Source organism: Dipodomys spectabilis, unplaced genomic scaffold (assembly GCF_019054845.1).
Source record: "Dipodomys spectabilis isolate Male_0828 unplaced genomic scaffold, ASM1905484v1 ptg000125l, whole genome shotgun sequence".
NCBI lineage: Eukaryota > Metazoa > Chordata > Mammalia > Rodentia > Heteromyidae > Dipodomys > Dipodomys spectabilis.
The window spans coordinates 21808545-21836072 of NW_024870802.1; the positions used below are offsets into that span (position 1 = coordinate 21808545).

At 39.3% G+C, this 27528-nt stretch overlaps 1 protein-coding gene and 1 long non-coding RNA gene across 2 annotated transcripts in view; one reads left to right on the plus strand and one right to left on the minus strand.

Moving 5' to 3' along the window:
* Positions 1-20629, minus strand: part of Fas (Fas cell surface death receptor) — a 32008-nt gene extending 11379 nt beyond the window's left edge. Inside the window, exons 1-3 of the mRNA XM_042689640.1 lie at positions 20507-20629; positions 1477-1630; positions 3-140 (exon numbers count right to left, since the gene is read on the minus strand). Coding sequence (XP_042545574.1) covers positions 3-140; positions 1477-1630; positions 20507-20536 — 322 coding nt within the window. The 5' untranslated portion in view covers positions 20537-20629. The remainder of the gene's footprint in view (positions 1-2; positions 141-1476; positions 1631-20506) is intronic.
* Positions 20630-20698: 69 nt separating this feature from the next.
* LOC122116019 lies at positions 20699-26977 on the plus strand. The gene is made up of 3 exons (XR_006148860.1): positions 20699-20786; positions 21875-21942; positions 26741-26977. It is a non-coding gene; the product is annotated as an uncharacterized LOC122116019 (long non-coding RNA).
* Positions 26978-27528: the final 551 nt, after the last annotated feature.

The following is a 27528-nucleotide window of genomic DNA, read 5'->3' on the forward strand; positions in this document are numbered from 1 at the left end:
ACCATGTCCTCCGTCACAGGATCCACATCTTCTGCACTTCGTAGAATAATGTTCTTTGTCTGTGTATTCCTTTCCTTCTTGGCAGGGCTCGCAGACCGGTTCCACCCTATTGTTTGGACAGTTGGCACATTTTCTGGTGCCTGTCAGAGACAAAAAAAAAAAAAAGAAAGAAAAAGGTAGATTTTGAAGCATAGGAAACATACAAGAAATGACATTAAAATTCTGATTGTAGGTTTTTATTTTTTTCTCTGTTTGAGGCTTGATTCAGGGCCTTGCATTCTTACTTGCCTTTTTCACTTAAGACTGGAGCTCTACCACTTGTGTCACTACTCCCATCTCGAACTTTTTTCTGGTTAATTGAAAAGAGAGTGTCTTGGACTTTTCTGCCCCAGCTAGAGTCAAACTGCCATCCTCTAGTAGTATCATCTTCCTGAGTAGTTAGGATTACAAGTAAGAGCCTTGGCTGCCTAGCTATAACTTTTGTTTTTCTTCTGGTACTGGAGCTTGAACTTCAGCATTTGGGCATTGTCCCTTAGCTTTTTCACTCAAAGCTAGAATTATTATTACTTGAAATACATGTCCACTTCTGGCTTTTGGTGCTTAATTAGAAGTAAGATTGGCATGGACTTTTCTTCCTGGGCTGGCCTTGAGCTGGAATCCTCCAATCTCAGTCTCCTGAGTGGCTAGAATACAAGCATAAGCCATTGGTATCCAATTACAACTTTTTAATATCTATTTAAATCAACAGTCTTGCCATCACACAATTTGTGTTCAAGTGCAAAACAGGTAGCACCAGGCTTACAAACATTTATCAGAGCTCTAAGTGGATAGATCATGGATAGGTCATCTAGAAACTGACCCAACCACCCAGCATTGTTTAGGAGGGGATGCTTAGGAGAGGATTTCAGATCTGAAATCAGTTCATGTTTCAAAATACAAATAAAAATGTAAAAAATCTTTTAAATACAAATTTCAAAATCTGTTGCATTTGTCTTTTCCAGTTCATCTGGTTTTTCATCTGCAAAAATACAAGTATATTTTTAGGCATCAGTGATAGGAAAAAGTTTCTGTTAGAGTTCTTATTGAAGGCAAGTATTGAGACATATCCTTTATGAGTTGAAGACCCTTGTCATCCAATCTCTGTTGTTAGCATGATATGTCATAGATAGTTTTGAGACGATAAGCTTTTATACTCAGAGGAGTCTTCTTTTGTTCCTGAGAAATAACATACATAATCCTCTCATGTCAATGGTATATATGTCATTTATAAATTATACCTATCTAGATCCACACCAAAGAATTTGTAAAAAATGAATAAAACTAGTCTTTAGAAAGTAATTTCAGTTTGTTTTTTCTTCTGGTTTTGTTATATACTATAGAAGAACCAAAAGAAGTAAAAATATTGAATTCATGATTACACTTTGCCACCCTTGCCGATTTTTTCATTCTCATCTCTGGATGTTTTGTGTATCTTACCAGGTGGACATGGAGGACCACAGGACTGGTCCCCAAGCTGCTGGCCTTCCTGGCATCGAGTCTCGGTTTTAGTCGCATTTGTCCTCAGTTCAGATTTGGTATCAATAGCTTGGGCAGTTTCTCTGGACAAAGATCCAACAGTAAAGGTAAGCACCTATAGAAGAAAAGAATGAAAAGAACTTCACTGATTTCTGAACCAAGCAATTTGAGAAACAGCTGTCACCCACCCCACAAGCTTGGATGGTTGGATCTGCTGTGGAAAGGCCAAGTTTGTAGATAGGCTCCATTCTCCTGCTGTTTTATTACCAAGAAAGGAGCAAACAGACCCCCAGTGCAGCTGTGACCCCGGACTCCCTAAGCCACACTATAAATCCAGCATGTGTACCAGGAGCCAGAGCTCTCCAAAGGGAGGAAGAGGGACTGCCATCACTTACTTCTCCATGTTTGAGTGTAAAGTTGCATGATTCCCTAAGACTTAGCTTCTTGCTGTACACAGTAGAAGTAACTTTTTCTCATGGGTCTGTGATGATCATTAAATGGATCAATGTGTTTAAATCTCTCAGTAGAGTTACTGAAATATATTAAACTATTGCACATAATAACACCATAAATTTTCAGTGAGGGCTAGCATAGTCCAGTAGAAGAAAAGAAATTTCAAAACAACTGTGGTTTGAATCCCCCATTCTGCTAAACAATGCTGTGACTCTGGGTGAGGGACATAACCTCCTTCACTCTCTATTTCCTGATCTGTTAAATGAGAAGAATATTTTCTGTCTTAAAGGATTGCTATGAGAATTTTTTAACGTGATAATTTTCATCAAATCTATACTTAGCTTATAGTATGCCTATTCCTTTCCTTTTAATGCACAACTACACAGTCAACAGTTTTGATTATATCTTCACTGTTATCCAAGGATACAACGAGAATCTCACTAATTCCAACCCCATTTTTTTTTACCATGACTCTAGATTAATTAGTTCACAGAACTAATCTTTAAATCTATTTTTCCTTGCATTCTTCCATGGGCAACCCCATAGCTCTGAGTAATGTTGATTGAAGCATATCTTAATAATTGACTTGTTTAAGATCACTAACTAGCAAAAGAAAGGCTGAGACTTGTGTATGTTCCCTAATTCCATTATGGTGTCCTTTCTACTTCTACTGTACTGGAAGATGGGTGAACTTAACATAAAATACCTTCTATATTAGGTTCTATATTTGAATAATTCTATGCAAGGAACAATGGGAAGAATTGAGGCTGCATATAGTGCCTTCACTAATAGGCCACCGACAATACAAACCAACAGAGATTTGCAAAGCTAACTTCTAATTTTACCAAGATAGGTATATTCATTTAAGTGGAAATGCATGTTAAATTTCCAAAATCAGATTTGAGATATGTAATACATTAATAATGTGGAGATGTTTCAAACTTTTGCTTGCTTTTTTGGTATTAAGGATTGAATTCAGGGCTTGATTTATGGTATCTATCTGTCTGTCTATCATCTATCTATCTATCTATCTCTTTTGCTTTTTTAAAAAACAGACTGGGAATTTGACTTAGTGGTAGAGTGCTTGCCTAGCATGCATGAAGCCCTGAGTTCGATCCCTCAGTACCACATAATCAGAAAAAAACCAGAAGTGGTGCTATGGCTCAAGTGGTAAAGTGCTAGCCTCGAGCAAAAAGAAGGTCACAAACAGTGTCCAGGCCCTAAGCTCAAGCCCTAGGACTGGTGAAATAAAAACAAAAACACAGAGTTCCGGGAAGATGGCGGAGGAGAAGCTGGAATCTGAACAAGCTCTTGCATAGAAAACAGTTTCAGAGTTCCAGTGAACAGTCCCAAGCCAGAGAATCACACCAAGTGTGCCATCACAGGACAGAGAGTTAGTCAAGAGAGGGGAAGCCAAGCAGACACATCTGAGCAGCTGCCGCTGCGGCGGCAGGGTCGCAGCGGCGACCACCGCCGCGGAGGCATACCTGAGACGCAGTCCTGGACGAAGGAGCCAGACGCAGCGGACGAGCGGATTCTACTCAACACCAGCAAGAACCGACAAGGAGCGGACAACTTCATCCTGCACTTTGCAGACCAGAGACGACCCGGGATCCAAGACTCCGCGTGAGTAGAAGCCCCACTTCCTCACTCCTCTGGGAGCAGAGGAGGGAAGGCCACCCCTCCCCCCCCAGCACCGGTGATCTCCATCTTGGATACCGACAAAGCTCGGAGGAGCGGCTAGCTCCAGCTCAGGCCTTGGAATAAAACGAGTCATTTAGCAGGTCACAAGAACTTAACGGCGAAGTGACCTCACAGACTCAGTTCCATCCAGGGAAAAGTCACCCAGCTCAGGCGCCAGCCATTGGAGTGGCTCTCCTCACCGGGTAACCAGAGCCAGAGGCTGCCCCGCCCTCTAGCAGCCACCACAATCAATTGAAAAACAGAAACCCTGAGAATGGCTCCAGGCTGGGTGCTGTGAGTTTTTTTTCACAAAATAGCCCCAGGGAAAAGCTACTGTTCGTTGAAAGGCCTCAACTCTACCCAGAACCTAGCCTCATCACTGCATCCCCCTCTTTTGTGATTCTCAAAGCAGATCACCCTCCCAGTAAACTAACCTGGGAGGGGGATCTCAAAAACTTGGATAAAGCAGAGCATTTTTCTGCTTGTTCCAACAAACTGACTTAAGAAACCAATCAAGCCACAGGACCTCAAGCTGACCAGAGACTCCAACCAGACTCTGGTTACAGACAAAAGGGAGATACAGGACTCTTCCCACCCCACCCCCAAAAAAAAAAAAAAAATCAAAGAACTTTTTTTTTTGTTCTTTTCTTTTTTTTTCTTTTCCTTGTTTTGTTTTTTTTTCACTTTTTGTTACCTTATATATATATAAAATTTTTTTTTGCTTTTCTAAAACTTTTATTAATCTTTAATTTTTGCCTCTTCTGAAAAAATAATTGTTTTCCATTAACTTTTTTTTTTTTCTCCTCTTATAATTTTTATTTTAGGAATACGTGAATGTGTGTTTTCTTTTCTTTTCTTGTCTTCTTTCTCTTTTTCTTTCATTCTTAATTATCTTTTTGTTTTTTTTTCTAGCTCTACTGAACTTCTGATCTTTTCTTCTCACTTTCCTATCCTTTCCATCTTTTCCTCTTTGTTCATCTGTATGTGACTTAACTCTTGTCCTGCACATCCTCAGATAAACCCGTAGTTAACCAGTAGACCCTATCCCCCATTGTGTACACACTTAATCCACAAACTTATTACTCAATTCAAAACCTCTGAGACTTAAATTCATTAATAGCAGTACTACCTCTTTATACCTATATAATATTTTAAGCATTTTTTTTAAAGTTTTTCTCATATCCTCTATGTCCCTCCCTTTCTCTCAACATATTCATATTCCTCTATAAATAGATGGTCTTTTAATCTCTAAAATAAAATTAATTTTTACGTTTCTATTTTATTTTCTGGTCTCTTTTCATTCCCCTTTCCCTTTCTTCTTTTTTTCTCTCTCTCTACTTACATCCTACCCAACCTATTTCCTGCATTGTGATTAGGACATAGTTAACTCTCCCTGTGCCTCCCCACACCAATCTATTCCTATTTTTTACCCACATCTCTCCCTAACCCTAATAATTTCTGGTTTTCCAAATTCTTCTCTGCGGTTCGAAGTCCTTTAATATATAGTTGTTTGATGTCGAATAGATGTATCTGTTGAACTAGATTGTATCTGTAGACTATTGACTGTACAAATGCAAACTTTGGTTGATGGTTGCCTTAAGATAGTGTTCTAGCACAAAACTGGTGCTATCTTCATCTCAAATGGGCAGAGTAAGCCGGAAAAACACAAGAAAAATGGCAAATTCGGGTATCTCAATTCCCAATCCTGATAATCAGGGGTTAGAACAGATAATGAATAATCCAGAGGAGAGTTCCCAAACAGCTCTACAAACACTGCTGGCAAACATGATAAATGAAAAGTTTGACAACGTACAAAGGACTCTGTATGAGCGTGATAGGGAGAGAGAGGAGGCATCCCAGAAGTTTATACAGGAATATCATAAGCGTGAGGAAGCTACTCAAAAACTGATACAGGATTTGCGTGAACAACTTGAGAATACTCAAAGAGAAAGAGAGGAATGGCGTGAGCAGGCTGAGAACACTCAAAGAGATCTGCAGGAATCCCACGAACGGGAGGAAGCTAATCAAAGAGTAATACAGGAATTGAGAGACCAGGTAGAGAACACACAAAGATCACTAAAGGCATTCATGGAATCCATTAACAAAGAGCTGAAGGAAGTCAGGGAGACCACAAAGGGAATGCTGAATGGAACCCAACAGAAGGAATGGGAGCCCAAAGAAACCATAACCAATCAACTAAGTGATTTGAGGACAAACACTGAACACCAAATTAAGGAAGTAAAGAAATTCATACAAGACCTAAAACAGAGCTTCAACAAAGAACTTGAAGCCATCAAAGCTGACCAACTAGAAGGAAAAGAGATAAAAAACAAAGTAGAGAGTCTTGACAGCAGGTTAGACCATGCAGAAGATCGAATCTCAGGGATTGAAGACAGCCTAGATATTATAGAGAAAGAACATACAACCATCCAAGACAAGTCCAAGAAATATGATAGATCTATCCAACACCTGGAAGACACCATCAGAAGGCCTAATCTAAGGATAATGGGTGTAGAGGAGCACCTAGAAACAGAAGTTAATGGTCTAGGAAATCTGTTTAACAGGATCCTAGCAGAGAACTTCCCAAACATGCAAAAAGATAGGCCTGTCCAGATACAAGAAGCCTTTAGAACCCCAAATAGACCAGACCAAAATAGGACATCCCACCGTCACATTATAATCCACACAGGATCAACTCAGAACAAGGAAAAGATCCTTAAAGCTGTCAGAGAGAAAAGGGTAATCACCTATAAAGGGAAACCAATTAGAATCACCTCAGATTTCTCAGCAGAGACAATCAAAGCAAGAAGAGCCTGGAATGATGTATGCCATGCCCTAAAAACAAACAACTATCAACCAAGAATACTGTACCCAGCTAAACTCTCCTTCATAACTGAAGGCCAAATAAAAACCTTCCATAGCAAAGAAAAATTGAAACAATACATCTCCACCAAACCAGCCCTACAAAAGATCCTTAAAGATGTCCTACACATAGAAAACCAACAAGACCGCAATAAAGGCCAAGAAACTGCACCCAAACTGAGAATCCAAGAACCATAGGAAGAACCCAGTTTTCGCAGCCCCCAAGAAGGTAGATAACATGGCAGGAACTCCCAAATACCTCTCAGTCCTATCTCTTAATGTTAACGGACTGAACTCTCCAATTAAGCGACATAGACTGTCTAGTTGGATTAAAAAACAAGACCCTTCTATCTGCTGCCTACAGGAGTCACATCTTGCCCGTAAAAACAAACACATTTTCAATGTTAAAGGCTGGAACAAAATCTACCAAGCAAACGGACCGCATAAACAGGCGGGAGTTGCAATCCTAATATCAGATAAAATAGACTTCAAAATAAAATTTGTGAAAAGAGATAAAGAAGGTCGCTACATACTAATTAAAGGATCTCTCCTTCAGGAGGATATTACAATTCTAAATATCTATTCGCCAAACAATGGAGCACCCAAATTTATCAAAGAAACACTACTTTCCCTCAAATCCCATATAGATCCAAAGACATTAATCGTTGGGGATTTTAACACACCACTCTCCCCACTAGATAGATCAACTCGGCAAAAACTCAACAGAGAAACCACAGATCTAAACAGCTGCATAGATCAACTAGACTTAACAGACATTTACCGAACATTTCACCCAGCAGCATCAGAATACACGTTTTTCTCAGCAGCACATGGAACGTTTTCTAAAATAGACCACATTTTAGGCCACAAAGCAAACTTGTCTAAATTCAGAAACATTGAAGTTATACCTTGCATTCTCTCTGACCACAAGGGAATAAAGTTAGAACTCAACACCAAAAGCCACCAAAGAAAGTACGGCATCACATGGAGGCTGAACAACACACTGCTGAATCATGAGTGGGTCATCGAAGAGATTAGAAAGGAAATTCAAATCTTCATGCTATTCAACAAAAATGAACACACAAAATACCAGCTCCTCTGGGACACAGCAAAGGCAGTACTCAGAGGCAAGTTTATAGCTCTGAGCTCCTACATCAACAAATTGGAGAGATCTGAAACTAACAATTTAATGACACATCTAAACCTCCTTGAAAAAGAGCAGCAAGATAAACCCCAATCCAGTAGACGGAAAGAAATAATCAAAATTAAATCAGAATTAAATGAATTAGAATCCAAAAAAACTATAGAAAGAATCAACAAAACAAAGAGTTGGTTCTTCGAAAAACTTAACAAAATTGACAGACCCTTAGCAAATCTTATCAGAAAAAGAAGAGAACACACCCAAATTAATAAACTCAGAGATGAGAATGGAAACATCACCACGGAAATAAGCAAGATTCAGAACATTATAAGGGAATACTTCTCAAAACTTTATGCTAATAAGTTTGAGAACTTGACAGAAATGGACCTCTTCCTAGCAAATATTGACATGCCAAAACTAAACCAAGATGAGGCAAACTATCTTAACAGGCCCATATCAAGCATTGAAATAGAAACAGCAATAAGAGACCTCCCAGCTAAGAAAAGTCCAGGACCAGATGGTTTCACAGCGGAATTTTACAAGGCCTTCAAAGCAGAGCTCACACCAATTCTCCTCCAACTCTTCAATGAAATTGAAAGAGAAAGCTCACTACCGAACACATTCTATGAAGCCATCATAACCCTCATCCAAAAACCAGGCAGGGACTCATCAAAGAAAGAGAACTATAGACCCATTTTTTTGATGAACATTGATGCAAAACTTCTCAACAAAATTTTGGCCAACCGACTTCAACAATTCATCCAAAAAATCATACACCACGATCAAACAGGATTCATTTCAGGGATGCAAAGCTGGTTCAATATACGCAAATCAATTAATATTATTCATCACATCAACAGGAGCAAGAATAAGAACCACATGGTTATCTCAATAGACGCAGAAAAAGCATTCGACAAGATCCAACACCCCTTTATGATGAAGGTTTTGGAAAAATTAGGAATCCATGGAACATTCCTCAGTACAATAAAGGCTGTATATGACAAACCTACAGCCAGCATTATACTCAATGGTGAAAAACTAAAGCCATTTCCTCTTAACTCAGGGACAAGACAAGGATGCCCACTCTCTCCACTTCTCTTCAATCTAGTATTAGAATGCCTAGCTACAGCAATAAGACAAGATGCAGACATAAAGGGGATCCAAATAGGGAAAGAAGTAATAAAACTCTCCCTCTTTGCAGATGACATGATCTTGTATTTAAAGAATCCCATAGACTCCACTCCCAAATTACTCAAGCTGATTCAAAACTTTGGCAAAGTAGCAGGTTATAAAATTAACCCCCAAAAATCAATGGCTTTTCTGTATGCCAACAGTGAGAAAAGTGTGGCTGAAGTTAGGAAAGCAACTCCATTTGTAATAGCCCCACAAAAAATAAAATACCTAGGAATTAACTTAACTAAAGAAGTGAAGGACCTCTATGATGAAAACTTTAAAATCTTGAAAAAGGAAATCAACACAGAACTTAAAAAATGGCAAAACTTCCCATGCTCCTGGATTGGAAAGATTAACATCGTGAAAATGGCAATACTTCCCAAGGCTATCTACAAATTCAACGCAATACCTATCAAAATTCCATCCTCATTCTTCAAGGAAATAGAAGAGGCAATCCAAAAATTCATATGGAACAATAAAAGACCCCGAATAGCAAAAATGCTCCTCAACGGAAAGAACACGGCTGGAGGAATATCAATACCAAATTTCAAACTCTACTATAAAGCCATAGTAATCAAAACAGCTTGGTATTGGCATAAGAACAGACCTCAGGACCAATGGAATAGAATTGAAAACCCAGAAATGAACCTACAGACCTATAGCCATCTAATCTTCGATAAGGGAGCTAAAACAATAGAATGGAAGACAGACAGCCTCTTCAGTAAATGGTGCTGGCAAAACTGGTTAACTACATGTAGAAAACTAAAGCTAGATCCTTATATATCACCCTGCACCAGAATCAACTCCAAATGGATCAAAGACCTTGAACTCAAAGCAGACACTCTGAAAACATTACAGGATGGAATAGGAGAAACCCTGGGTCTCCTTGGCTCAGGCCGAAATTTTCTGAATAGAGACCCGGAAACACAACAAATCAAAGAAAGGCTGGACAAATGGGATTGTATAAGGTTGCAGAGCTTCTGCAGGGCAAATGACATAGCTAGCAAGATCAATAGAAAGCCCACGGACTGGGAGAAGATCTTTACTAGCCATACAACGGACAAGGGTCTCATATCTAAAATATACTTGGAACTCAAAAAATTAAACCACCCAACAACAAATCCTCAAAGAAACAACTGCCCAATAAGTAAGTGGGCGAAAGACTTAAAGAGAAGCTTCTCTGAAGAAGAAAGAAGGATGGCCAATAGACACATGAAGAAATGTTCAACATCCCTAGCCATAAAAGAAATGCAAATCAAAACAACATTGAGATATCACCTCACTCCAGTTAGAACAGCAAAAATCAAGAACTCTAACAACAACAGATGCTGGAGGGGATGTGGACAGAAAGGAACCTTACTTCATTGTTGGTGGGAATGTAAACTTGTTCAACCACTTTGGAAAGCAGTATGGAGGTTCCTCAAAAGACTCCACATAGAGCTCCCCAATGACCCAGCAATCCCACTTTTGGGCATTTACCCAAATGATCACAAACAAGGCCACACTGAAGCTACCAGCACAACTATGTTTATTGCAGCATTATTTACCATAGCTAAGACATGGAACCAACCCAGATGCCCCTCAGTAGATGAATGGATCAAGAAGATGTGGTATATATACACAATGGAATTCTATGGCTCCATCAGAAAGAATGACATTTCCCCATTTGTTAGGAAATGGAAAGGCTTGGAAAAAATTATATTAAGTGAAGTAAGCCAGGCCCAAAGAAATATAGGTCCCATGGTTTCCCTTATTTGCAATATCTAGTATAGGTATGAGTCAAGCGGAAAAAGTCAGATAATGTGATGTTAGGAAAATGAAACCTCAAATATGTATTTTAATGTTTTTGTTCCTTTCATGCATGTATTTCTAACGCATTTATAAGATTATTTCTTTGTTGCTTTGTATGTCCCTCCTCCACAGTGTAACCCCCGCTTTCACTATATTTGATGTCAGTATAACATGTGGAGGAGATGGGGACAAACAAGTCGTTTAAGGATTCAGGTGGACCTGTTGCAACAATGAGAAGTACAAAATGTCATGTCAAAACCAGCTTTACAATGTCAGTGTGGGGGGGGTGGGGGGGTATGATTGGGTGGGAGGGAGGGGGGAGGCTGGGAAGGGAGGTGAAGGGTAAACAAAGGAGGAGGCTGCAATGCTTGGTAAGAAATGTATGCATTATCCTGCCCATGTAATTGTAACCCCTCTGTACAGTATGTTCTCAAATAAAATAAAATAAAATTTAAAAAAAAAAAAAAAACAACACATTGTATTATCCCTTCCCAAGGTATCCAAACATGTGGCTCTGAAAAAATATATTTATTATTAATGTCAATTTCTCTTTTCAAGATGACAGTTCCTATTTCTTGCTTTCAACAATAAAAGATCATGCTGCTATCCTGCAAATCGTAGGCCCCTGCCAGATTAGAGACTGGACAGCTCATAAATAGTAACACAACTGGGCAGTTTTCAAGGATTCCAAAGAACCAGTTGCTAAGATAGGAGAGGCTTCCAAATAAAAGTCACTCAAATGTGGAGGACTCCTAATTCTATGATAACAAAGTTCTACTGGAGAGTGAAAAAAAATTAATTATACTGTCTGAATCCCAGACATTACCAGCACATCAAAATACTCAAACCAATGGAAAACATCCTCAGTAGATGAAGAGATCAGTAAGTCTTATTCACAACAAATAATCAAAATGGAATCTAAGCCACAATACCAAATATGAGCAATTTGTTTCTATTGTGATCCTCTTTTATTGCTGTGAATAATAAAGTTAATAGTGGGTCAAACTTCCCTCCAATTCTAGTTTCTCACTAGAAATAAGAAATTGGCACAGATTTCAATTAAAAAAAAAAGTGGTATGTAAAGGGTTGGGTTAGTATACCTTAACAAGTCTAGAGTGCTCAATCAAGGTCAATGCCCAATCTGCTGGTGCTGGAGTGTAGGTGTGTATATGTATCTATGTGTGTGTCCGTGCATGGGTGCACACCCCTTGTAAGTATAGAGCCTTATTCTCCTTGGTATGCAAATTTCAACCCAAATCTAGTAGACCTTACTGTTAGCAGGCCCATGATCCCTGGTTTAAATGGACAAACACTCAGGGAATCTGTATATACTATATTCATAGGTTGCTACCACTAGTACCATTTCTGAAACAATCTACATCAACCTTAGCTCTCTAAAGGAAATGGGCTTCCTTCTTCCCATTTTTAGCTTTGAAGTTTTTATTTCAATATTGGAGATTAAGGCTATTATCCAAAATATAATCAGAATTTCAGGAATGGAAAACCCTGTAATAGAAATCAGTGAAAAGACCAAATACCTAGAGAGCTATTGACCCCAACTTCATTTCAGACTTATTCATAATTACTTTGTAGAATTTGTTTCTGGAAATATTTCTGATTTCACATCAGATAATTATATTATGTTTAAAAAATGGTGGGTCTGAAGAGCATGTTACAAATGATTTGTGATGTGATGCAAGCAGTCCCTTTTAAATGTTTGCATTAATTCACTCTTGCAGAATGCAAATTATGTTACAAACATGCCTTTTTACAATCAAAGCTGAGCACAGTGTGAGAGAAATGATTTGTCCAAAAGTCCAAAATCGGGACTGGCTCACAAAGGACTCAAAGTTAACACTTCCTGTCCAGATGCTAGCTCTATTTCTTGTTTGTAAGAAAGTTTCCTCATTACTTTTCCTTCATCTACAAACAATTCAATGTGTTTTCAGACAATTGTTAGCAATAAGCCAACATGGCACTATAATTACATACAGAACCGACTCTTCTAGCTACGCTCACTCCTGTAATCCTAGCTACTTGGGAGGCTGAGATCTGAGGATCACAGTTCAAAGTCTGTGAGACTCTTATCTCCAATTAGCCACCAGAAAACTGGAAGTGGGACTGTGGCTCAAAGCAGTTAGAACACGAGTCTTTAGTGAAAAAGCTTAGGGACAACACCCAGGCCCTAAGTTCATACCCCATGACTGGCAAAAAAGAAAAATAAAATCAAAAAGGAATAGATGTTGGGGGCAAGGGAGGATTTTGAAAGGGTTACTCTGTGAACCTGAGGACCCCTCCCCAAAACAGACCAATGGTAGCAGGGAAAATGAAGTTTGTTGGGCTCAGACAGAGACAACAACTTAAAAAGAATCTGTTTGTATGTTCCTTCCTCCAGATGGGAATCTGAGGTTCTGGGAGCTGCCATGACCATGAATACAGTGTATAACAGAGTCTGAGATCTAGGATGCATAAATAAGAAGTAGAAACCATACATAACAAAACCCTACAGAAGCATGAATACAGGAGAATTTTGAGAAACAAAGGACTTCTGGCTATTCAGTTATTGAAGCATCAGATGAAGAATTGCTTCTCAGAATCATTCAGAATATTGAATAAAAGAAATTACGTAGGAGTAGGCAGAGGGGGAAGATGCCCAACCCCACCGACATGTCACCTGTCTAAGACAGGTTCACTTCAGCTTCCCAGGAATGGTCAGCAGTTATAGAGTTAGAAGGGTTAGAAGCAGAGTGCAAACTCTGTGACTAAAGAAATTCTATATCTTGTTAAGGATCAGTGTTAAGGATGAGTCAGTATAGCAATTGGCTCTGAAGGAGGAAGTAGAGTTTGAGAAGGAAGCTAAACAAAACACAAAACAAAACAATCAACAACCATAACAAAACCATCTTTTTTGTTGTTGTTGTTCTTGTTGAAGTTAAAAACAGCAGGAAAAGACTTTTTTTTTTAAAAAAAAGTTTTTTAAAAGTGTCAGCTCTCTGAATGGTAAGTCAAATGAGATGATGCACCTTTCACAGTGAGGGAGATTTTTCAGTACCAAGCACAGACACCAGACTGACTACACACTGTTGTGGCGACACAGGGAGATAGCAACAATATTTATTTTTTCCTACTGAAATTTTTTACTTCCTCTTTCTTGTTTTTGAGATACGATGTAGATGTATGTGTCTCAGAATGGCCTCAAATTCATAAGCCTCCTGCTTCAACCTCAGTGTTGGGATTACAGGTATGTACAGCCTACCTGGCAGAGAGTTTTAATTCTCTCTGAAGGCTACATGGCCACAGTTTCTCCAGCAAGAATACATTGCTCAGCTACCTCAGGAAGCAAAAAGCTCTCTTGGTGAGGAGTACAATAGTGGTCCAAACAATTCAACACTAAAAGCATCTGGATTTTAAAAAAAAATGGAAGGAAGGGAAATAAATAAATGCTATTTCTCTGGGACACACATGTTTGTTCATGCCTGTAATCCCAGCTATTGGGGATGCAGAGGCAGGCAGATTGAAAATTCCTGGGCACTGGCCACATAGAGAGTGTCTATTTCAAAAGCAAAGCAAAGCAAACACAAGAAAGAGAAGGAAGAAAGGAAAGATGAAGGAAAGAGAAAGGAAAAAGAAAGACAAATGTGTCTGCAAGAAGTTATTCTGGAACACATCATTATTCTTTACCTTTATCATCTTTAGTTTTATCAGTTATCTTTATCTTTAGTCCTATTATTCTGATTAAAGTCATGGCTACTATTGCTTGGTCCCCTCTCTTGCCTAAATAACTTTTACAAGTTTTCTTTTTCATACATACCCCATCACTCTTTTTCACCCTCCTCCTACTTATTTCCACCCATCAGACCCCGTTTCACTCAACACCCCCCCCCCAGAATTTTTAGAGTTTGGCAAAATTTGTAAAGATGACCACTGACCTTTTCCCTTGGTTTTGTTTAACTCATTTTATTTTCCTCTACCATGAACATGACCTCTCTGTAGGATACAAATTAAAATGTACACTGAGTTGTAGCAAGATTGAGTTAAGCCTACAGACCAATACTGATTTGCTGCGTTGTTAGGTTTCATTTGTTTTGAACAAATCTGCAAGACTAATTTGTATAATTCTTTTTCAATAAATTAAAAATATGGATAACCATGGTAGTAGGCTATCCTAACAGCTTACCTAGAAATTGGAAAGTGGAAATATCTTAAATATATAAATTAATAATTCAATACTGTGAAGAAGTAGATGCATTTCTTAAAAACTACTTGTACAAAACCCTAATTTTAAAGGCTGGATCCCAGAGACCCACTTCCTCCAGCTGTATGCCAACTCCCAACATTTCCAGAATCTACCAAAATAGCATCACTAGCTGGGGAAGAAGATTTAAAACATGTCCCTGTGTGGAACACTTTGTATTCCAACCATAACACTTAGTTTGATATGCTATATGTGAACAATATGTGAACAAAAAAATAGTCATGGGACAGTGTGGGACTTCTTTTAAAATGTAAAAAAAACTACATGTATTTATGGCCCACAACATGATGCTTTGAACTGTATATATGTTTTGGGGTGGGTAATTAATTTGGGATCATGCTAATTAATTTCTGTATAATTTTACATGCTTATTGTTATTCTTTTTTTTTCTTTTTCTTTTTATCGTGAGAATACCGTACAGAGGGGTTACAATTACATGGGCAAGATAATGAGTATATTTCTTATCAAGCATTGTTGCCTCCTTGTTGTTTCCCCTTCTCATCCTTTTATTGTTATTCTTTGTGGTGACACTGCTTAAAATCTACTAAGTGATTTTCAAACATACAAATACATTAGCACTAATTGTAGTCAGCATGCTGTCCAATAGATCTCTCAGATACATTCATCTCATCTAAATGGAATTTAGAATGAGTTGACTAACATCGCTACATTTTCTCTTTCTTAATATGATAACCACCTGGAAAACAACATGAACTTCTCTAGATCTCAGAGTTCAACGTTTTTAGATTTCACATGTAAGAGAAATCATAGGACAATTGTCTTTCTATTCCTAGGCCCTGAGTTGAAAATCAGGCCTCGCTTCTTAAAAATAGTCTTGTGAAAAAAAGTTTACAAACATTATTTTGGAGCAGAAAAATACCAAAGCTGAAACCTCAGCAAGAACTCAGAGCCTTAAACCCATGTGCCTAACTCATTCACTTTCTCACTATGGTTTGATTACTCAGGATCTCTGCCTTCAGAAACCAAACATGTTGATGTTTCTCTTGCATTTCTCATATTTTCATGGCGTCACAGAGTACAGAGATGAGGAAATACATAACGCTGTGTGACTAGACCAAAGAAAAGCATGTTGGTAATTAATAGAACCCTAAGTTCATTCCAGTTTTGCTGGTTTACCCTAGTCCATGCCTTATCATGGCCTATTGTAAGCTTGCCTACAAAGCTGGGCTGTAGACATATATTAACCCAATTTGTAATCAGCTTTTCTAATGTACAAGTCTGGCTTTACAAAACATGCAGAGTATCATACTAAATTCACCATCATCTTCACCAAGTCGGGACATGAACCAGTTGTCTGATGGATTTTTCCCCTAAATGCCAATAGATGGAGGGGGGAGGAGCTTGACATGCTTGTGCAGCAGCTAAAATTAAGAAAGGAGCTATGATTGAGACAAGAAACAACTTACTTCTATAGAGAAAAAAAAAGGTACAGATAATCAGTCTTACAATCTCCACCATCTTTCTAATGTGGGCTCAACTATTCATACTGTCATTTCCAAAAAAAAAAAAAAAAGTAGACAAGAAAATTGATTCCTGTTTTGGAACCAGAGATATTTAATTGGAGGTAACTGGAGAACTGAATTGGAGATATTTAGTTTGAGTTAGAAGAAGTCTAACTATATAAAAACCTAAAAATATTTTATCCTAATTAGGTAATTAAGTGTTTCTTTACTACTTTTAAGAATATATACATACATGCCCCATGACCAACAAAAACCAAAAAGTATACATGTAACCAAAAGCGTAAGAAACTATATCCTAAGGTATTTACAAATGATTCTTTCATAGTAAGAGTTATGAATGTGTTCATGTGTAGAAAAAATAGAGATAAGCAGTCATTTAAGAAATGTTTTATAATAATAAATTATAAAAATAATTACAAATTAAATAAATAACAAAATTGTAGTGATCTCAACACATTTAGCAAATGTACTCCCTATAACATAATAAATAAAAACTATCATGAAAGTAGAGGTTTGGCTTGAGTTGAAAAAGCTAAGGAAGAGTTCAAGGCCCTGATTTCAAGTCCCAGTAATAGCACAATAAATAATTAATTAAAGTTAGTTAAATAAAATTTATCAAATGAAAATTCCATAGCAATAGAAACAGGTTTGTACTACATGAAAAATGACAAATAGTAGAGTGCAAATAGCAGTGATTAAGTATTGTGTGTGTGTGTGTGTGTGTGTGTGTGTGTGTGTGTGTGTGTGTGTGTGTGTAGTTAAGGCTATAAATAAAAATGTTCCTATTAAAGAGACTAATGAGTGGTTATTTTTCCAATATTAACTTTGAAAAAATTATTTTTATATTTATCTACTTAAAAGAGTTTAAATTGATTCAATGTTCTAAATTTGGTTTGAATTGTTTTTGATCATAGAGATTTGATTTTAAATTAAATCCTTTTATTATGTCATTTTATTACTTTTTAATCAAAAGTAATTCGCAAATATTATAAACCATGTGCTCAGTAAGGGACTTTTCAGACCCAAGATAATTCACCAAAAGTCCTCAGGCTAGCAGTGGTTTTCAAGTGGGGATTTCCTTATTCAGGTTTCTGAACATCTCAGAATATGAAGATTCTCTCCAACTGACAATTGTACAACAGCCACCTACCTCCCCTCAAACTATTCCCTATCCTTTAGAGAGATTCCTGTGAAATTCTAAGTATTTAGGACTAAATTGTGTGAACACTGTCCTGAAGAAACTTTCTCAGAGTCAGTGTCCAAAATCCTGCTTCTTTGTGTGTGTATCTGCTTTTCTCACCCTCTAAATTCCATGCAAAGACTTTATTTTCCTCAATTAAGCTTAAATCTGCCTCTGAGGGTGATAACTGTATTTCAGTAGAAGACTTTCCACTTGTGTAACTGGTAATGGGGGGGGGGGCGCTGATGGTCCCCAATACCAGTTTAATATTTGCCTCATGATCTTGACATCATTTAGAAACGAGTTTTTGTACCTTGAGTGTTAATGTTTTGATTTACATTTTATCATTTTATTGTAGACATAAAACATTTCCAATCCTTGGGAATGTAAGTAAAGTCCATTCAAAATTAAAATAGAGGATTAAAAGGTCTATTACAAGTGATTGGTAGAGCACCTGCCTAGCAAGCATGAAGTCCTAAGTTCAAACCCTAGTAACACCAAAAATAATATAAAAGAATGAAACAGAAACCTCATCTAAAGTTTCTAAGGTCATGTTAAGGAAAATTATTAAATTATACAGGAACTAATTGTTCTCTATACCCCAAACTATTCTGTATGATTACTTGTAACTGCTTCTTTCCTTTTGAAATAACTGCTTGAAGAAATGTGACAGAAGAAATTGCCTGCCTAGTGATTGCTTGAATTTTTAAAAAGTACAAGTGAAAGCTGCAAGGTTAATTTATAATTTCATAAAACAAACACACATGCAAACAAACCACCCAGAAATATCCACAGGTATAAAATTTGATTCTTGCTGTCTCCTCTAGAAATTTGTGAGCATATGAGGATTTCAGATTTATTTGTGAATATCACTTAAAACAGCACTTTTCAAAAAGAGGGAGGAAAAAAAAACTAGCTCTAAGAGAGTAGCAAAAAGGAAGTACAGCAAAGGAGATGTATTATATCTAGATAGTACTAGAGACCAGAAGACTAAGGGAAGAGAAAGAGAAAAAGAAAATAAAGCAGTTGTTCCGTCAGCTACTTAAAACTTGTTTTTGTGTTTCATGACATTCGTACTAGGTTTTTATTTTATTCATCGCTACTATTGAGGACACATGAGGTGGGGGGAGTGGGACACAAAACCAGCAAGCATTCCCTGGAGACACTTAGGGGACACACAATATGCAAACTTCTTTAAAGATAGAGGCATGATGTTGGGCAAGTGGTGGATTTGAGCTAAGTTCTGTGGAAAATAAAATTTAATCATGTTAGATGAGCGGAAGTGGAAGATATACTCTAAAATGCAAACCGTGACTATCTGGGAGATAAGATTATTTGTGATATTTGCATTTTTAGTCACCTGCACTTGTAACATTAATTAATACACTTTTCATCTTCTAGGTCATATAGCATCAATAAATATAATATTTTTATTTGCATACACAAATGGATGTATCTATGCATTTTTTGTTGTTGTTGTTGGTCATGGGGCCTGGACTCTGGGCCTGGCACTGTCCTTCAGCTCTTCAGCTCAAGGCTAGCGCTCTACCACTTGAGCCACAGCGCCATTTCTGGCTTTTTCTGCTTACGTGGTGCTGAGGAATCGAACCCAGAGCCTCATGCACGCGAGGCAAGCACTCTACTACTGAGCCACCTTCCCAGCTCGATCTATGCATATTTTTAGAAGCTCAGTTTCCTTGCTGTTTTAAGAGGGTACTCTGGTGAATGTTAATGCCTCAAGGAGCCTAACATCGAACGTTATTTCTTAAAGACCAAGAGAGACTTTCCCTACTCACCCCCCCCCCCCCCACACACACACCTCTATCATTAAAAGGTCCCTGACAGCACAGCCTTTGCCTTTCTAATCTTAAATGTATTCTGGAAATCAGATGCAACCAGCCAACTGCTGAGGGGCCTGGTAATCAGATGAGACTTCAAGCCCAGCTCTGCCACTTGCTGTCTGTGTGACCTGTTAGAATGACTGAGGCCCGCTAAACCCATTTCACGCGCAGGAAAATGAACAGGATGTCTTCAGCACGACAGGCTGCCATGAAAACTGACTTGGGCGAACTCGTCATCCATGCCTAGGACTTAGATGGAGTTCTAAGAATGAACCTCGTGGGGATAAGTCCCTTTGATTAGCCAACCATCTAGCTGGCATTTCAGAGCCAGGGACTCTCCAAGAGGCTTTGGGTGGGAGCTGGTGACCAGGCCTCCTGCCCAGCGTTCTGGGACTTTGTAGAGCGCAAGCTAAGAAAGAGAAAGAGAAAGGGGGGGGGAGGGGCAGACAGGAGCACTACACACCCCTCTGTGCAGCCTGAAGGAGAGGAATTCCCTGAAAGGAAACAAAATAGTTTCGTTTTCTGCGTGGCCTGGAGAAGGTAAACAAGGCTGGCGAGTCACCCAACATGACTGCCCCCCCCCCAAAAATAGAAAAGCTTGCTCTTGAAGACTCAGGGGTAACCATGGCCGGGAGCAGGCTTACTCCCCAAGTTACTTCCATCGTTTCTCTCCGCACTTGGGAGTCGGGAGCACACACGTCACCGGATCTTTGGCTAAGCAAGAGTTCATAATCTCCACCTCTTCCCCGACCGGGTCCCCTCCAGACACCCCAAAGCTAGCCAGGCCCCCGTTCCAGGCTCCGCCTGCTCCCCACGGACGCCTCCTTTCCTCGCGTGGATCAAAAGCGCGGGTGTAGCTCCACCTGCCCGGTGGCGAGCTCAGGACAAGCCATTAAGCTCCGAGCAAAGCGAGTTCCCCGGCTCCCAGAACACCGGGAGACAGGAAAAGTCGCACCCGTCCCCCATCCTCCACTCAGTCTGTCAGAGGCAGGCCACGGCTGGCCTGGGGCACCCCCAGATTTCCACGCACTCAACCCAAACCCCTGAGCGCGTCCCGCGCGCCTCCCCGACGGCGCCCGCCCCGGCGCGAGGCGGAGAGAAGCCCCACGTGAATAGCGGAGGGCTCACCAAAAGTGGGAGAGTCCAGATGCAGGGCATGGCTGGAGAATGAATGACCGCGGGGAAAGCGCCCCGAGACACCCAACCTCGGTCGGAGTGACCTTCCTGCCGGCCCGGGACCTCCGGGTGTGGTCTCTGCCGGGGCCCGCCCTCTGCGCGCCAGCCGCGGTGCTCGCGGAACCACTTCCCTTTCCCAGAAGCGTCAGTGAATACCTGGGTGCAGCTCTTCGGAGAGATCAGACAGGACCCAAGAAAAAGCCCCTGGTGTGGGGAGGAAGCGTGGCTGGAGGTGGGGCGGGGGATGGCCCGGGGGATGGCCCGGGGGATGGGGCGCTAGCTCCACTGATTCAGCAACTAGCCCTGCGCAGGGGCGGGCAGGGGGAGGCCAGCGGGCGTGCGCAGGGAGCCAGGGCTTATTGCACAAGTGGGCATTTCCCTTGCTGGGGCTTGTCCGCAGGGGCTGGTAAAACTCAGATCAAGGAAGAATCCTAAATGCCCAATTACTCTCCCTTAATTTCTACTGTTCCCAACTGGGAAGGTTGGGGAGGGGCTTGAACCTGACCTGGCAGACACTCAGAGCCAGCACAAGTCCAGTACAGGACAGTCACAGAGAGGCCCCGGGGGTAGGAGGGGGGAGGGGGAAGGGACAGGGAAAGGGAGGCCTTGAACGGTACACGGTCTAAGTGACAATGATATGAAAAGCTACACAAATTCTACTGTGGGATTCTGAGGAGGGATCTAGGCCTCCTGAGTAGCTAGGATTACAGGCCTGAGCCAACTGTGCCTGGCTCCGCGCTTGTATTTCTTAACAGAAGAGAACTGCTTATGGCAAAATCACCCAGCCCTAGCATTGTTAAACCTTCACAATTACTTCCTTTCCTTTGTTACTCATTATTTCCTGTCCACAGCTCTTCAGAAAAGAAAAAAAGTACAACACAGAGCAACAAGTCGTAATTCTTTAAGGCTGTGGTTAACATTGCTCATACTCATTGCTTTTTGGAAGAGCAGAAAGCTCTTTGGGATTTGGCTGGTGTTACAGAGGGAAGAGTGGATAACATCATTTAATAGCCTCAGTCTGGAAGTCATCTTCCAAGTGGACCCATCACGGCTGCTGGGTATTTCTTTGCATCCTTTCAGGAAGGATGCAAGCACTTCACTTCTCCCTGCAAGCTGAGCTCATCTCATTGAAGCACCCCATGCCCCACTCAGACAGCCTTCATCTTCAGCCATTTGTTTTGACATTTGCTTTTGAAAGCCGGGTCCCTCAATCTGGATCAGGCCATTGTCATAAATATTTTCACTCAGCTTGAGGTTCCCATCTGTCACTGCACTGATCTCAGTCTTGTGGCTATTGGTTTGCTTGTTTCTGCTTGTTAGGGTCATGAAGAAGTCCCTGGTTGTGTCAACCTGGCTTGCCTGTGACTGTACCAGACACATGAAGAAAGGTGAGTAGAAGTGGGAGGATTAAACATGAGAATCCTTTTTATTGTCTTTGTAAATTGTAAATCTAGAGCTATTCTGAAAAGAAAAATTCCAATTTTTAATGAATGCATTGTTATTTGTTCAAGGAATAGGGGATTGTTGAACATTTAAGTTGTTTCCAACCAATTTTTCATACATATTTTTATTAGCATCAATTAGTTGTACAGGAGGGTTTCATTTTGACTTGTGCATACCCACATGCAGCAAGATTTTCTGAATTTTATAAAGTATCACAAAAAGAGAGAAGGAAAAGAGGACGGAAGGGGAAGAATGGAGGGAGGGGACAATGGACAGAATTAACAACTCCTGGCTGAATTATGAGGCAGTAACTTTTGCAAATGATCCCTCCTTAGATAATATTTTTCATTCTGGTGATGTGAGTGATTATAACCTTATTTTACAAATAAAGAGTTATAGATTAAAAATCACACAAATATTGGCAAAGTTGATTAGATAAGGAAACTCAAGTTTTGCTTAGGCTAAATTCTTAGAATTAAAGGTACCTTATCTGATGTATTATCAGAGCTTATGATCAGCATAAGAAATCTTTTGCTACAAATATTAATTGCTACAGATTAGCTATTCTGTTTTCAAGCTCAAGTAAGGATAACTAAATATGCTATCCTATAAAATGGCCTAAAATCTAGGGAAAGCCATGACTTCTACAGAAGATTTCTTTTCTGCCACTAGAGCGCACCAGAACCCTCACATCAGGCTCAACTTCCATTTGGCCAACTGACAAATGGACTTTTCTATCAACTAATAAAAATGTATTTTTGTTCTTGGGAAAGGAAGAGAAATAGACATTGGATTTTATAGGCAATCTGAATCCTGATCATGAGGGCCGTTTTATCTCCCAGAGAAAATATTATTTCTTATAGGTTTAAGGAAATGATGTTTACATAGTAAATGATGTTTACATCATTTAAGGAAATGTTTACAATATTCAGTACACTCAATAAATGTTAGTTCCTACTGTGATAATTCTCTTTCTAAAAGAGTATGACCCAAGTGGTAGACTGCTAGCTTTGAGCAGAAAAACTCAGTGAGCATGCAAGGATGAATTCAAATTATTTTGTGCATTAGCACAAAATAAATAACACAAAGAAATAGTATTAATATTTTAATCAATCTACTTTGTTTCTTCAGGAATTTTTTAAAGAGTTAAAAAATTATATTATTTCCATAAATGGGAAAAATCAACATTTCTTGCTAAAAATAGAAGTCATTCATAAAAATAAATCCATAATGTTTAAATAAAGTATTTGCCTTCAAACGATTAACCAGTCTACCACTAGTAAGGGCATTCTAGCATTTACATTTGAAGGTAAAACTTTTGACATGTAAACTTTGAGGGGGACACATTCAAACCATTGCAAGAATTTAAATGACTAGTTCAGGCTTCTCGTTACCATTATTGTCTACTGTTGCTTCTGATAAGATTTGAATTTAAGAAGATCTTACTGTCTCTCTGTCTCCCTGTCTCCCTGTCTGCCTGTCTATTGTCAATCTCATTCTCTCCATATATGACTTGGCTACTTAGACAGACCTAATGGTTTCATAACTGAATGCAAGGACAAACCCTCAGAGATCAAGAGAAGTTTAAATCAGGTCTTGAATCAACATGTGAGTTTTGAAGTACATTTTATTGGGAAAATGGAGGAGAACGGAAAAGGAATTGGCCGGACTGGATCCTCAACAGGCAGGACTGTTTATTGTTCAATAAGGAACAGTGAGAGGCACAGAGAGGTTGTGCGAGGGGTTGGAACAGGAGCTGGGTTTTTATAGGAGGTCCGAGCAAGGAGGCAGGGTTAATAAAAAAGCCACTAGGTCAAGGAGGTGGGCTTTTCAGTTGGGCCCACAATGGGATGTTACAGCTGGGCTTAGGTAGATTGCCCTGCCAGCACATCAAACAAGTTCGCACATACCAGGGATTTTGCCTGGTGTCTGCATGGACCTGGAACAGTGCTGGGGGGGGGGGGGGGGGGCGGGGGGAAGCAGGGGGTGTCAATCCTTCATATTCCATCTTTAGATACATAAAAGGATCAGGCCAAGAGGGCAGAGGCAAGCTCTTCATATTTAGTATATTAAATAAAAAAAACACCACAAATATGGAGACTTGTTTCTATTTGGCATATTGATGCTTTTAACACTTTTAACTTCAATGCAAAATCATATTTGTGACTTCTGCCATGGAGTCATAATGTTATTAGGTCACTGGATATATGACACTAGTGTCCTAGTATATAGGCTCTTGGAAGATTCAAGGTCTAGGCCATTTCTTCCTATTCCTGATAGTATCTCTTAGGCAGAAACAATGGACAGATGCCTTTGAGACCATGAAATTAACATCTCCTAATTAAAACCAGACTCTCTTGTCTACAATAGCCCTGGGAGTTGAGTACCAGCTTTAGCTTGAGTCCTGCCAGTGCTGACTCTTACATTCCCTAAAGCCACTTATTTTACTTTAGAAGACCTTCTAGAACCTAGAAATTTCTCCTTGGTGCAAGGAACACTACTTATAAACAGAATTGGAATTGTTCCATAAAAACTGAGTAATAACAACCTGCCAACACTGTGGAAGAGGCATTTTTACTATCTGAAACTTTCCCACAACCACACACAATCCAACACCTTGAGATTTTCATCCAGCAGTCTTAGGTTTTTTTTTTGGTTTTTTTTTTTTTTTTTCATCCAGACGAGAATTATGACTAGGAAGCCTGGCTCCCTGATCGTAGTGAACTCAGGAGGGAATTGACATTTTTATAGCAGCTTCCACACTGAGTAACGAGACTAGGAGGGCATTCCTTTAGTTGGCAAGTAATCCAATGGATTTGTCAAGTATGTTTTTCACAAATGTCTTCAGATTTATTTTTATTTAAACAATGGAAACCTGTTAAGATGGGGAGTTTAATGAGTAAAGAATTACAGATATAACTCATAGCTTATAGAGTGGCATGAGTGGGTGTGTTTGCTTAGCATACCCATCAACTCATCCAACTTTCACAGTCTCTCGGGAAGTAGGTCCCATTATAATCGTAGTTTACAGATGAGCAAGCTATAGTACCTTGTCCAATGTTATATAACTAGATGGATTTATAGTACCTTGTCCAAAGTTATACAATAACTAGATGGATTTCAGAGGTGAATTTCTAAAGTCTATATTGAAGTCACTTCCTCTTCACAACATCGGCCTTCCCTGCACCAGAATTACAAAACTCAGTTGTTTTGTTTTTCTCTTGAATACATAGTTCTTTCATGAGTAATAACATACTTTCACCATAGCCTTAAATTCCTGGCATTATTGAGAAAGATGATAATATAGTGAGCCAAGGAAACCCTTTGCTTCATTAAACAAATCCTTGAGTATAAAACCATGCTGATACCCATGACTTCTTGTAAGCATCATGGCTCACAAAGCTATGCTGATTGGATGGAACTAAAGACAGAAGAACTAAGGTAGTAGACAGACATAATGTCATTTGGTGACCTTCAAATCTTAAGATGAAAATAAATCACTCAAAATAATTATTAAAATGAACATTCACCAAATCTGAGAAGGGGGTAAGATTCTGTTCTCCCCCTAATCTCCCATGAGGCCACCATCTGGAAGGATCTGAGATGGGGCCAGAGCCTAGCCAGCTCAAGGGAATGATCCATCAGCCAGGCATTTGACGTCACTTAAGTAACAAATAAACTGACCCTATATCTACTTTTAACAGTTGTATTATTCTTGAAGCATCTCTCCAGTGGTTTTTTATATGACAAATATATGATCAAATCAACACATTCTATAATCTCATAACATTTTTATCCAGTTTTCATTTAGCTTAATATATATTTGTGGACACATTTTTCAGTTAGCAGCAAGTTTGTCTTGACTACACAAATAAATTTTTCTACCAAGAGGAAAAAAAAAAAAACGTAGTTCATTTCTAAACACACTGAGCTTTTATTTCTGAGAACAAGAAAGAAAACTGGCTAGATGCCTGCTGGCTCTTCAGCCTATCAGAATTCTGTGACCATAAATGTCCATGAATTCCCCCCCGACCGAATCTCTGCTTTTTATTTTTATCTTGGGGACATGTATCTTACAGTCCTGTGCCACATACTCTGCCTTTTATGTCTTACTTTTTCCTCTTCTCAAAGAAAAATTTAAGTTCAGTGGATTCTGTCATCTGAAAACCACTTCTTTTATGTCAAAAGGGATTAACTAATTTATATGTAGCTTTTCTATTCTCTTAATAATGCTGCCTAACACATTGAGAGTATTATTATGAACCAGGTATCATTCTTAATGCTTCCTATAAAGATGAGTGCATTTAGTGCTCATAGAAATCCTGTTAGGGGAGTTTTTCATGATGCCCACTGAGTGGAGAACCCAACTCATTCCTCAAGTGAATACACAGTCTTGCTTTAGCCATCCAATAAGTACACTGGAGTTGGGGTTTGCACCAGTGCAGATGCTTCCTGCATTTAATAGTGTGCTGCCATCTTGCGCTAACACACACTAATTAATTTGGCAGTCACTATTTGTAAACCTTTTACATGTATTATCTCATTTAGTTCTCACACTGCATGTATAAGGAGAGACTACCTTTTCTGCTTCAGACAAAGACAAGTAGTTTGAAATTTTGGATCAGTGAACAGAATAAAAATAAACACATGAAATTTCAAGAGGAAATAAGTCTGCTTGAGTTGTGCTACCTGACCATCTTCTGAGCCCACAAGATAAGTCAATATCTTTTCTATGTTTTTCAGTCTCTACTAAGTATCTTGGAAATGTCATGAAAGGGGACACTGTAGTGTCTACTATTGAGCCTTGCCAGGAGTTTCCTACATTTTTTTTGTACACAGAAGATGTGAAAGGAGGACAAATACCTGAACTTACCTTTGCTGTGACTCCATGGATCCAACTGGCAAGTGATTGTGAAGTCAGAATAAAGTAGATGTCTAGCAAATTACATAATAAAATGGTTCCTGCCTTGTCTGGTTGAATTGGGTTTGGATTTTCTCCTGATTCTTTTATAGCAATATGAAAAGATTATATCTATGCTGACATTCCTCCATGTTTCAGGATTTATAGATGTACTTAAACAATGTTATCATCAACAATTAAGGGGAAAAACAGAAATTAGCCTTAACATGTGAAATTAACCTTCTTGTTCCCTGTGTATCACAGACTTTGCCATCTACACCTAGCGGAGTCTAGTTTCATCCCACAAGAAGTAGCATACATTGTAAAGGCTCTGACAAGAATTTGGCCAGACTCTTACCCTCCTGGATGTTGGCATTTTCTCCTGGTGAATGTCTCCTTTGAAGTCAAGAAGGAGCTGGTCTGTGATTAATCACAGGCCTCATTCTGAAGAGCCAAGGCTGGCAAAGCACCACACTGCTGTAGAGCTTAGAAATTCTGTGGTTCCAGTTTTCCCTTCCCTTTCTGTTAGCTCTCACTTTCCTTCCTCCCAATCTACCCTCTTGGACCAACTCTACATGCACATACATGTCAATATAACCTATTAGAACCAACATGGAATCCATTATGTGAG